The 13,410-nt window shown below is 32.3% G+C and overlaps 1 protein-coding gene and 1 long non-coding RNA gene across 2 annotated transcripts; one reads left to right on the top strand and one right to left on the bottom strand.

Moving 5' to 3' along the window:
* The first annotated feature begins 249 nt into the window (after positions 1-249).
* On the top strand, positions 250-1,629 carry LOC114261481 (putative protein phosphatase 2C 8). Its single transcript, XM_082884951.1, has 3 exons — positions 250-627; positions 709-894; positions 1,537-1,629. Exons 1-3 carry the CDS (start codon positions 487-489, stop codon positions 1,627-1,629), a joined length of 420 nt encoding a protein of 139 aa, XP_082741077.1. The 5' UTR covers positions 250-486.
* A 1,117-nt stretch (positions 1,630-2,746) lies between these two features.
* Positions 2,747-4,337, bottom strand: LOC145798419 (uncharacterized). The gene is made up of 2 exons (XR_014339268.1): positions 3,945-4,337; positions 2,747-3,153 (listed from the first exon to the last, which is right to left on the bottom strand). It is a non-coding gene; the product is annotated as an uncharacterized LOC145798419 (long non-coding RNA).
* Between the last annotated feature and the right edge of the window lie 9,073 nt (positions 4,338-13,410).

The raw sequence follows: 13,410 nt of genomic DNA on the forward strand, positions 1-13,410 counted from the left end.
TCCGTTAGAACATTTGATATCAAAGGAAGTTTTTATTCAAATTTGGTAAAGAAAGAAGAAGATAAAACATTGGAAATGGTTCATCAAATTTTTACTCAAAAATATTTATTTATTTTTATGTTTTATAAGTATTTTTTTTTATAAAAAAATAAAATATATACTTATTTAAATTATCTCAAAAGTCTTACATCACCTGCAGTGCACGGTCGCCAGAAAATGGCATTGTCAGATTTTGACAAGTCAGAATGCCAGAAAGTATTGCATCTCCGGCATCTAAAATCTTTCAAATTCGCAGGCGGTGATGATTATTGTTTGAAGAAGAGATGATTTTAAGCTTCGAAGCCATCATTTTCATGTTCGTCATCGTCAGATCTCTCATCAGGAAATGACTTCATTTCATAGTGAATTTCGAGGCTCAGAGAAGATTTGTGAAGCGTCACGTGCTTGTCACAAGGATCAATTTCGGTGATCGGACGAAGAAGATAAATGGAGGACACCCTGAGAGTGGAGCTAGGGCTTCTAACCAGATATTCGAGAGATTTCAATTTCTTCGGCGTGTATGACGGATATGGAGGCTCACATGTCGCGCACACTTGCCGTGACCAGTTACATGGGTTATTGATGCAAGAGATTTAAAAAGAGAAAGAAGATATAGAGTGAAAATGACATTGTTAGATTGGCAAAAGGTGATGATGGGGTGTTGAGAAGATGGATAAGGAAGTGAGTGATTGTGGGAGGGCAGCGGCGTCGCATAGTGCAGCTGCGTTGTCAGAGGTGACGATAGGTTCGACTGCGGTGGTTGGAGAGGAGGAGATCGTGGTTGCGAATTGTGGCAATTCGAGAGTTGTGCTGTCTCGAGGAGGTGTCGTAATATCTTTGTCTGATGATCATAAGGTAATTTGAATAGTATAATTTTGATCCTAATAGAGATCATAATGTTATATAAATTATTAAAATCTAAAATTGTTTCTAGTTATACATCACTATCAATTTTAAAACTTCTAAAAATTTGTTAATGTGATCATGAATGAGAGATTTTTATTCTTTGAATGAGTCATGATCTTATTGTGTTAAGTTTTGTAAGGGAAATAAAACAAACAAGAAATTGATAAGAAAAATGATGAACACTAATTTATGTAGTTGAGCACGTTGTGTGTATGCCCATGAACCCAAATGTCAGTCAGTTACAATGTATTTGATTCACTCAAATAATTTACATACACGAAAACACATATATTTATAGCCAAAGAATACGATCATATCTTGTAATTATAGGGATTAAGCCAAATCAATGATCCAAATTCAAGCCACAAATCATGCATTTGATTTGAGTAAATTGAAGAATCAGTTAATCTAAAAGGACAGATTGCATCAATACTCTACACCCATAAACTTATCAAGATATCAATATGTTGGTTTTGATTAATCAAACGTTCTATATATATATATATATATATTTATAAATATTTGTTTTAATCTTCAACTTATTTCACAATTATAGACTATTTTTGTTGATATGATCATTTTTTTGCATAGCCTAATAGACCTGATGAGTTGGAGAGAATCAAAGGTGCTGGTGGAAAGGTTATAAACTGGAATGGGCATCGAGTTCTTGCTACGTTGTTGTGATTTATAGATTTATTTTACAATTTCATTAATACATAGATCATACATGTTTCCCAACAAATCACATTTCAATCGAGATCAGGGTTATACTTTATTTTTAGGCCTGTCTAAAAACAAATAAAAAATTCAAAATCTGCCCATTTGACTTAGATATTATTTAATATATTTTTTTATATATTTTAAAATAAAAAATATAGTTAGTTTAGTGGCAAATTTATTTTTTGTTTTGTTGTTTAGTTAGGATGGCCCTTTGAAGTCTTATTTATGCACTATTGTTGTTTTATTAATATAATGTTTCTCATGTTCTCATTAAAAAAAAAAAAAAAAAGTTTGTTTAACCTACTCAAAATTAGTAGTTTAAATTTTTTAACTAATTCTCTTACATGACTAGTAATACATAATATATGTCTATAAGAAACGAAAGCTAAACAATGTAAAACATATAAATAATATATATATATATATATATATATATTTATAACACTACTACAAATATAGATAAAGATCACACTTTTTTAGTGTGATGTATGTTTTTTAATCACACCTTTTAAGTTTTATTAAAGTGTGGTCTTTAAGAGTGTGATTAAAAATGATCATTTTTAATCACACTTTTTAAGTGTCATTAAAAAATGCTTCCATCACATCTTTTAAGTGTGATTAAAAACATTTAGATCACACCTTTTAAGTGTGATTAAAAACTTTAGATCACACCTTTTAAGTGTGGTTAAAAACTTTTAGATCACACCTTTTAAGTGTGATTAAAAACTTTAGATCACACCTTTTAAGTGTGATTAAAAATATTTAGATCACACCTTTTAAGTGTGGTTAAAAACATTTAGATCACAGCTTTTAAGTGTGATTAAAAACTTTAGATCACACCTTTTAAGTGTGATTAAAAATATTTAGATCACACCTTTTAAGTGTGGTTAAAAACATTTAGATCACAGCTTTTAAGTGTGATTAAAAACTTTAGATCACACCTTTTAAGTGTGATTAATAACTAATAAAACCTGTGATAAAAAAATTTTTGACATATTTAAAGAATAATCAATATTATTTTTGCACGCTCATTTGAATAATGTAATACACACTATATACTATATTTTGAATCACAACCATATATTGAATGAAATAATATCATATATTTCATAAATGAAAGTTAAATGTTTAAAAGTATATACAAAGAAATTAATAAAAAAAAATTAACTGTGATTACATACATTAAAAAATAAAAAATAAAAAACTTGAAAAAAGTAAGTTCTTGAATTCTTTGACCATATTTTGCATCTCTCCAAGAAATTTCTGACCTGAAAAATAAAAAAACAAATTAATTTAAAAATCGCCAGAAGCATATGAATAAACTTACTAATTAATTTATAAACTTACATTTAGATCACACCAAAAATAATGTAATTTATCCAGTTGTCAAACTGCCCCAATCCTTTCCCCACAGCCACCAAAAAATTTGAAGCACAAACTTCTTGAATTCTTTGACTATATTTTGCATCTTTCTAATTAATTTCTGACCTGAAAAATGAAAATACAAATTAATTCAGAGACCGCTACAAACACAAATTGCCTTTTAGCAACTCCAAAACCAAACTATCAACCTATATGGGAATCAATCAACTCTGCTGTGGTTATGCATCAACTGACTGTATATGTGATGATCAATGTCAAGCAAGCATGACATGTTAGAGTGACACACATTCACAACAATTATTGCATGAATGTTAAATCAAATATCATTATACTTAATCCCTCCATACAAAATTTTCCGATATGTAGTGATATGACATTGAATGTGTTTGTTAGCAATTCATAGTATTGCTTTAGTAATAATAATGCTTGGGCAAATCATGAAAATCATAGAGAGAAATTCACAAGCTAATAAGATCAATAAAGTAGTAATAACTCTATAAGTTCACCTGGTTTCAAATATATAATCACTTTCAAAGTTTTCTAGTTTGTTTTCTTCACTGATTAAAACATCAGAGGGTTTGACCTATTTCTGCTTGCTGCTACAATCAGTAGGTTATTTATTTTATTGTTATTATCACCATCATTATTATTTTTTCTTGTTCGCTGATAATTTTCTTTGGTTTTATATCCTTCTAGGAGTAAAGCGACTAAGGTTTCCAAAAAACTACAATGTGGGCCTCAGGATCAGGTGAGTAGGTCCATGACCAATTCACCTGTCATTAGCCCATCCAACTTTTTTTACATTCGCATTATCTATAAATTTTTAGAATGAATAGATAGAATAGTATTATAAAAACAGATACCAAAGTATTATTTTTAACAGCCGTGGTACTTACAGGGGTTAGGGGAGGAGCCTCAGGAGGCAGCTGGTAATTCTCAACCCGTGTAATAGAGACTGAAAGATCAGCAATTGTGGATCCCTGAATCAAAATGGCCAAAAATATAAAAATATAAAATAAATCTAAGGGTTAATAGAAACTGTTTCATCCTCATAGACCTGCAAAACAAGATGAAACCATTGAAGGAAATTAATAAATCACAAAACATAGAGCCAAAACTGTGGGTTCTCTTTCTTTTAGGTAAATAAGTTATAAATTAAAAACAATAACATATACAGGTTTACAAGAGGCATCCCTCAGGCACCACAAAACTAACAACAGACACAGAGAAAAAAACAAAAGGCTCTTTAGCCAGACAACATTGTCATCAAACGAACAGAAACTGACACAAAAAGGTGCAAAAAAGAAAGGAAAACAACACAAAAATGCAAATTAAGTCCATTATCTTTTTCTCTTTTTGTTTATCTCTACCAATTCACCTGTCATTAGCCCAGTAGAACTATGATTTGTTTTATGCACTAGTGTATCATGGTGTTTCCTAATCCTCGTAGACTAAGCTACCTTTTTCTGATAGATCTTCTAGTTGGACAGAAACTTGTAAACCCATTGATTGGGGTGTTGCCACGATAGTGACCGATGGACAGACAATCACGCTAAAAAAAAAGGGTTAAATTCAAAGCATAAGCACACATATACAAGGTATGAGAAAGAAATAATCACTTACAAAAAAGACAGATAGACGCTTTCAAACTTTCACATACCTTATTTTATAAAATTAAGCAATAACAACCAAATGACCATGATACATGACACATGATAGAGAAAAGATGATGACCTAAATAAGTGCACTTTTTTATTTTTACGAAAAGATATGCAGAAAAGTAAAGAGGTGATCTGATAAAAAAAAAAAAAAAAGATGGATTATTTTTAGGTTGCCAAACTTGGCCATAATACATGATACAAGACCTGTGAGCTATAAACATGCTTTAAACAAGTAGAATCTTAAAATGCAGTAATCTATGAATACCTTTCTTTCACTCAATGAAGGCTTTGCAGATCCAACATCAAGTCCTCGATATACCTGTAACACAAACCAAATTCAATCAACTTAGCTAGCAGTTGTATTGTAATTAGCTCAGTGTTTACTTTTTCCTCAAATTTTTACGTAACCAAACAAGAGCTATCGGCGCGAAAATCTCTAAAACCTGGACAGAGTCAGCACTGATGATCTCTCCGTTGAGGCGTTTCGCGAGCTCCAAAGCGAGCCTGCTTTTGCCGGCACCGGTGGGGCCGGAAATCACGATTACCTTCTCCTTTTTTCCGGCGACGGAGGCTGAGCAGTTGGTGACGAACAGTCGGCGGCGGAAAGAGAGCGCGGAGGAGTGTATGGAGAGAGGAATCGCCGCCGTGTGAGAGAAGCGGAAGCAACACGCACGGAGGCCCCGAAAGCCGCTTACCATTTGCTGCGACGAAAGCGAAGAAGAAGAAGAAGATTAGGGAGATGTGGTTCCTCAACGTCGACTTCGGCAACTGCAACGGCGACGACCCAGTGTCTCTCCTCGTGCGTTTCTCTCTCTGTTCTTCGCAGTGAGATATTGAGTTAGCACGTGGACATTCTAGGGCTCATTTCTAAAATTCAAGTAAAACAACATAAAAGAGGCGTATGTTGTGCTTCATTCAAATATTGTTACAATTAATTAATTTGACAGAGGAAGGTGATAAAGAATTAATCAGATTTCGCCTATAACAATTTATCTTGAATTGCTGCCTTTCAATTTTTGTAGTTGTACAGAATCAATCTCTTTACTATTCACTTTACATATTATTTTTTGTATTAAAATTTGTAAACTTATAAAAGTAATTTTTAGATTTATAATTTTAAATTTACAAATTCTTTCACATTTGACAATAAAATTTAGCTCTATATAATTGCTAGTGGAAAAAATTAAATAATTACTTGGATCACACAACTAGTAAGTTTGGTCAAATTTAGATATTATTTTAATCAAATGAAAACTAATATAAATGACTAATTTGATTTTTTATAAATATGTTCTACTCGATATTTTTTAAAAAATAAACGGTTCAGATCATCAAAATATGACCCAAAACGGGCCCCAATGAGACGTACAACAATCACAGATGTGCTCATTACATAGTAATGACTCATTCTCCATATAAATATACTAGCGTATGTCCGTGCCTAAAGGTACGGTGTAAATAATATTAAGATTAAAATACAGTTATAAAAATAACAAATCCAATTGTATAATTGCATTGTGTCATGATCTAGAACCAAGAGATGAAAGATAGAGAGAGAGTGAGACAGAAAAAGACAGAGAAACAAGAGATGAACAAGAGATAAACAAAAAGAGAGAGAAAGAAAGCGAAAAGAGATTAACGAGAGAGAGGCATAGAAAAAAAAGAGAGAGAGAGAGAATAAAGAAAAACGAGAGAGACAGAGAGATAGAGAGAGAGAGAGACAAAAAAAAAGAGAGAGACAAAAGATGCTCGAGAGATAGACAAAAAGTGAGAGAGAGAGAGAGAATAGCAAAAAGAGATAAACGAGAGAGAGACAGAGAAAGAAGAAAGATGAGTGAGAGATACAAGGAGAAAGAGAGACAGACAGACAGAGAAGAGTGATGAGTGAGAGACAGAAAGAGAAGAGAGATAGAGACAGAGACATAAAGAAAGAGAGACAGACAGAGAAGAGTGATGCGTGAGAGAGAGAAAGAGAAGAGAGACAGAGACACAGAGAGAAAGAGAGAGAGACAGACAGACAGAGAAGAGTGATGAGTGAGAGAGAGAAAGAAAAGAGAGACAGAGATAGAGACAGAGAGACAGGAAGATGAAAAGAGAAATGTTATATCAAAAGAGTAAGACGACGTCGTTTTTTTAATTTTTTTTTTATGATAGAAAAATACCATTGCATTTATTTAAACCATTTTGTAACTATATATATGAAGTCTCAAAAAGTCACATTTTTTTGCAACGACAAGTTGTGCAGTCTCAAAAAGGCATATTTTTCGCGACGGTAAGTTGTACCGTCTCAAAAAGTCACATTTTTTTTTTGCGAGACGGCAAGTCGTGCCGTCTCAAAAAGTCATATTTTTTACGACGGCAAATTGTGTCGTCTCAAAATGTCACATTTTTTGCGACGGCAAGTTGTGCCATCTCAAAAAGTCATATTTTTTGCGACGGCAAATTGTGCCGTCTCAAAAGGTCACATTTTTGCCGTCGCAAAAAGTTCCGTCTCATAAGCCCACTTTTCTTGTAGTGTTACTTAAAAAGTGTAATTAAAAAGTAGTAGTGTATATATAATCACACTTTAATTAAAAAAACGTGATTAAAAAATATATAAATAATTACACTTTAATTAGAATGTGTGATTAAAAAATATATATATAATCACACTTACTTAAAAAGTGTGATTAAAAAGTAGTAGTGTATATACAATCACACTTTAATTAATAATGTGTGATTAAAAAATATATAAATAATCACACTTATTTAAAAAGTGTGATTAAAAAGTAATAATGTATATATAATCACACTTTAATTAAAAGGTGTGATTAAAAAATATATAAATAATCACACTTTAATTAGAATGTGTGATTAAAAATATATACATATAATCACACTTACTTAAAAAGTGTGATTAAAAAGTAGTAGTGTATATACAATCACACTTTAATTAAAAAGGTGTGATTAAAAAATATATAAATAATCACACTTTAATTAGGATGTGTGATTAAAAAATATATATATAATCACACTTGTTTAAAAAGTGTGATTAAAAAGTAATTGTGTATATATAATCACACTTTAATTAAAAGGTGTGATTAAAAAATATATAAACAATCACACTTTAATTAGAATGTGATTAAAAAATATATATATAATCACACTTTGTTTAAAAAGTGTGATTAAAAAGTAGTAGTGTATATATAATCACACTTTTAATTAGAAGGTGTGATTAAAAAATATATATATAATCACACTTAATTGAAAAGTGACATAAAAAATAAATATTATCACACTTAATCAAATTAAGTGTGATTAAAATATCAATATAATTTTTTTTATCACACTTCCAATAAAAGTGAGAACTTTTTTTTTGTCAAAGTGTGATCTTTAACTATTTTTGTAGTAGTGTAAAAATGTATTGTCCAATATTATTTGTGGGTGGGCCTGGCCAGACTAGGTTTGAAGTACTTTTCTAGACCTGACTACATAATAATCAGGCATAAATAATTGGGCGTATTATGGACCCCTCTCTCTTTTGAGACTTATTACTCATTAAAGTCTTGACTTTTTATGTACATATAAGTCCTGACCCATTATTTATTTATTTATTTATTTTTACACTTGAGTGTTTTGTTTGCCCTAAATAATATTTTGTTCTCTCTAATCCTCTACCATTTATGCCTTCTCTCTCTCTCTCTCTCTCAGACACACACAAAGAAAACTCTTCTCTCTTTCTCTCTCTCTCTCTCTCTCTCTCTCTCTCTACCATTTCTCTAAACAGTTTCATACCACCGCCACCACCATCGTTGCCATGGTCGCCTTCAACGTCGGTCACTTCAACCATGGACATCCTCCGTCGCCTTCAACGCTACTTGCCTCAACTACCACCATCCTTTGTTGCCTTCAATGACGCTCAGCTCAACCATAGACACCATCATCTTCCTCCCTCATCGTCGTTATCCTCCTCCCTTCTCGTCGTTGTCTTCCCTCCTTGCCGTCTTCATCGCTTTCTTTACAACAACCCTCCTCTCTCATTGCCATCACTGCCGCTGTTACCATCCTTCTCTTTTATCATCGGTCTACTATATTTGATGTCGTTGCCACCATTATCCTCCATTATAGATCTATTATTTTCTATGCCGATCTTCAACCAAATCTTTAGATGTGGCCATTTCTAACGCCAATTGACTGCTTTAACATGTCGATCTAGTATCATAACCCTCGTCAATGTTGAGTCTCTCTGTGAACTAGATCTACTGGGCATACAAATTGAAAGAACCAGTCTGAATAAAGTCATCAGTTCAGTGATGAATTTATCACTTTTATCTATGTGCATTTTTTTAATCTATATATAAATTTTTGTAGCCATAATCTGGTATTTGATTACTGTGCTTCATGATAGAATGTTGTGACTCTCTCTCTCACACACAAATTAAATTTGTTACTTGTAAATTTTTTAACAAATTCACCAGTGATAAATTTATCATTAATAAATTGATGAAGTGATAAATTTATCACTGGAAAGAAGACAGAGAGCAAATGGCAAAGGTATGATTATGTTGATCTACGACACAGAGGAAAAATATTTTCTGGTAAGGCCTTTCATTATCTTTTTCATCCTCTTCATTTCTCTTATTTTTCTTCTTCTTCTCCTTCTTCTATTATTTTGTCGCCATTAGATTTAAGGAAGTAGTGACGTTAGTGATGTAGCACTTGTGTCCTTTAAACTATTGGAGAGTGTATTTAATTCCTTTATTTTCATTTTGGGAGTCTTTGGAGTTATTGTATTTTGGTTTTGGAGGAGTATGATTCGGTTTAAACTTGTGGGGATTGTTTGTTCGCACTTGTTTACGTTGAAAAGTTCTTTGGGAACTTGGAAAATCTGTTCTGGTGTCGACACTAGCCTTTCTAAGGGTCAACACCACCTTAATGCCATGTCCTTAGTGTCTTTGCTGGTTTTTAAGGTTGACACCATGGGCTCTAAAGGTCGACCCTTCTCTTGCTATTTTGTTCTGGGTGCATTCTGAAATAAAGGGTTGACACCACTGGTTCCAAGGGTCGACCCTTGTCCTCTACACACATTAGTGTCTCAGTTTTTCTTCCTGAAAGGTCGACACCACTATCTAAAGGGTCGACTCCTGCGAGTAAATTTCCAGATTTTTGGTTCAGTTTTGAGCTCTATTTTTTGGGGGTTTGACTTATTCTTTCCTTTGACTTCAGGGCTATTATTCTACCATTATATATAGACCCCAAACACACTTTTCTCATTCATTTTTTCTTTTTCTCTCTCTCTCTCTCTCTATTCCCTTTTTAAATGCGAGTAAATTTCCAGATTTTTGGTTCAGTTTTGAGCTTTACTTTTTGGGGGTTTGACTTGTTCTTTCCTTTGACTTTAGGGCTATTATTCTACCATTATAAATAGACCGTAAACACACTTTTCTCATTCATTTTCTCTCTCTCTCTCTCTCTCTCTCTCTCTCTCTTTAAACCGTGAATCCCTCTCTCCCTCTTAGAAACTCAACTTTCTTACATAGATCTCTAGATCTACTTGGTTAGAGGCATCTTTTCACCTTGGTTCTTTGAGAAAGGTTGTAGATCTCTTCAAAGGCTTTCTTTTGATCCAAGAATTTCGTGGTTTCATCGACTTTGAGTTTTTCGGAGTTCTCGTCTTTGCTTCAATAGATAGGGTCTGTTTCTTAAACTCAATATGAGTTTGGTAGCATATTTGTGACCTATTTTATTATTCATATTTGGCAGTCATTGGGTATGATCTTTACCCTACTTATTTGTTATTTCAAAAGATTTATGGATTTGGGTGTTTTGGGTTAAACTTGCGGTTTGGATTTAAAATGTAAAAGAGAGATTTTCAAATGAGTTCTTGAAACAAGTGATGATTTTGTATTGGTGTGGAGATATGCTGACATGGTGGCCTTCCTTCACTCAAAAATGATTTTGAAAGAAAATGAGGCTTTATTCTAAAATCATAGGTTTTGGCTTGTGTTGGAAAACAATGAAAAATGTTGTTGGCTTTGTAAGAGATGGAAACAAAATGGTTGTGGGATTTGGAAATGGTTGTTGTTACGCTTTTGGAAAATATATCTATATTGATATCTTTTGATTATTACATTAGAGATAATTGTTTTGGCTATCGGTGGAGGATAGCATTGCCATGTGTTAGAAATTGCATGTGAATTAGGCAATTTGAAATCATTCATATCATGGAGCATGTAACGGATTGTGGAAATTGAAACCGTATGTTTTTGAAATTTTCACATGATGTTTTGGGACATTTGCATTGTTTTGGAAAAGCAATATTTTGAGTTACAAGTATTGTACTATTGAAAAGGGTAAATAAAATGGTGAATCTGGAAAGAGGTATGTATCACCAAATCAAGTTGGCTCGCGTGTCTATGGTGAAAGTCTCAAAAAATATGCGTATACATGGGTGCCGGTTCTCATGGACAAAATATCCGTAAAATGGCAATAGCAGTGCTTGTATAGCCTACGTTTACATGGGTGTCAATTTATGGTTTCCCGCGAACGAAATATCCGTGAAAGGTTATGTTTGTTTTGGAAATTCACCAATTTATTTACTATTATGTTGGTTTCAAAACAAGTTGTTTGGATTATGGTTTTAAGAAGATATTTGCTATTGTTTAGCGATGTATTCGCATTTGATTTAACAATGTATTTGCTGGTTGGTATTGAGATACTGCGATTAGTTTTTGGGAAGGAATTTTATATCAAACAGGTGATTTGAACTCAGAAAACATTTTGATTAAACGTAAGGTTTTGGTAATTGGAAAGAAATGATTTTGTTAAGTAATCAAATGGATTTTTGAAATGCATTTGGACATATTGTATAGATGTATTGCATCATGATCATTTATGCTAGTGGAGCATATTTAGTTTTTGAAATATTCTCTATTGGGTTTTATGCTCACCCTACATGGCTGAAATGTTTTTCAGGTGTACATATGTGGATGCGGACTGTGATGTGAAATTATGTTCGAACCATGTAGGGTGGTTCAGTTATTTGTAGGAAAAGGGTCATTTATGTTATTTATTGGTCGTGTGCCATTCTTTTAAAGGTTACACCCCTGTGTATGATATAAGCCTCTGGGCGTTTAATTTAAATTTATAACATCTGTACATGTTTTAGTCACAAAGCATCCATTTGACTTAGATCTTGTATCTAGGAATGTATAAAATTGGATAAACACATATATTGTGTGGCTATATAATATTCATTTGCATGAGAGTTGTTATCTATTGTTGATCGTCGGGTGGTTTATTCACGTAAGTCGGACCGTGTAAATCCGAGATGTGACAAGTGATGTGGTGGAGATGGACGTTATTTTTGCTAAAAAATAGCCGGACAAATATTGTTGGAAAACCGTGATGGTGGAAGTCAATGAACGAAGAACTATAAAAAATGTCACTAGAAAATTATTGTCGGATACCGAAGGAGGTCTCCGATGATCAAAGATAGGAGATAAAAGCTGGAGATATTTTTCAGTGGTCGAACGACAACCAGAGGTGATAGTTGGGAGGTGGGAGTGTTATGATATTACTGATAATGGGGACGAAGAATGTGAGGAGAGGGTATTTTGGAAATATTGATAGATATATGAAAAATGAGTAGGATTTATAGGTAAATAATTTTACTTAACAAGACTAGCTAGTAAGTGCAACTAAAAAAATTTGCCCAACCCCCTATGAGCCTAAATTATAATTTTAAACCGTATAAATTATAGATAAGCCTTGCATGCTAATGGGCCCATATCCACCCCTAAGCTTGGGTTCCACCCCTAAGCTTGTTTCGAGTAGTTTGTTACAAATTAAAAATTAATTAATAATGAAAAAGTATAAATTTTAGTACTCTTTTATTTATCATTAATTAATTTTTTGAAACTTATTTAAATTATTTACATCTCATAAGTTATAAATAAAAGTTGCATCAACGTCTAGCACAGATTTAATAAATTTAAAAATAAAATAAAATAAAATAAAAAAGAGGACAATCTCATAAGTTACACGGGATATGTTTGGGAACCAAGCATTTTAGTCAAAAAGTCACTATAAATTATCAAATCATTCTCCGTACTTTTTATACATATTTTTGTAGAATTTATTTAAAAAAAAATACTAAAAAGGTTAATTCCCAAACAAGCCCTAAATAAAGCCATAATAACATTTTCCCCCAGGACAAGGTTGTGGAAATACCCTCCTTTAGAGGGTGCATTTTCTCAATATGACAGAGAACAAAACTACAATAAATCAATCATTCTGTTATTCTGTAATATCTATCTGCATACTGAACTCATTTTTTAATTGAAAAAACAGATTCCCCAAATTCCTTTAAGAACAATAAAAATATTAACTTATTCCAGAATATTGGACTAGTCATCATTTGTTGTAGCATCTTGTGCTGGTCACTAACCACTGTAAAATTAGACAGATCTTGAGATTAGGGAATATGGAACTTTAACTTTTTATTTAAATATTCTGCATTTGGTTTATATATTATTATATATAATATAATATGTTTTAATCTTATACAATAGGGAGCTAGGTTTTATTTTAAGTTTTTAAGTAGATCTCAATATTTAAACAAAGAAACAAGTAAAACTTTTAGTTTTTTAAGAGGTTATGTTGATGATAATTTTAATGAGTGTCGTTAATATGAGAAAAATATTTAAAATTTATATAATCT

This window comes from Camellia sinensis, chromosome 8 (genome assembly GCF_055761805.1).
Source record: "Camellia sinensis isolate YWXY chromosome 8, ASM5576180v1, whole genome shotgun sequence".
NCBI lineage: Eukaryota > Viridiplantae > Streptophyta > Magnoliopsida > Ericales > Theaceae > Camellia > Camellia sinensis.

Coding starts and splice junctions, on each gene's coding strand:
- LOC114261481 (XM_082884951.1), top strand. CDS start 487: ATGGAGGACACCCTGAGAGTGGAGCTAGGGCTTCTAACCAGATATTCG. Junction 628..708: donor TACATGGGTTATTGATGCAA/GAGATTTAAAAA, acceptor GGTGTTGAGAAG/ATGGATAAGGAAGTGAGTGA. Junction 895..1,536: donor CTTTGTCTGATGATCATAAG/GTAATTTGAATA, acceptor TTTTTTGCATAG/CCTAATAGACCTGATGAGTT.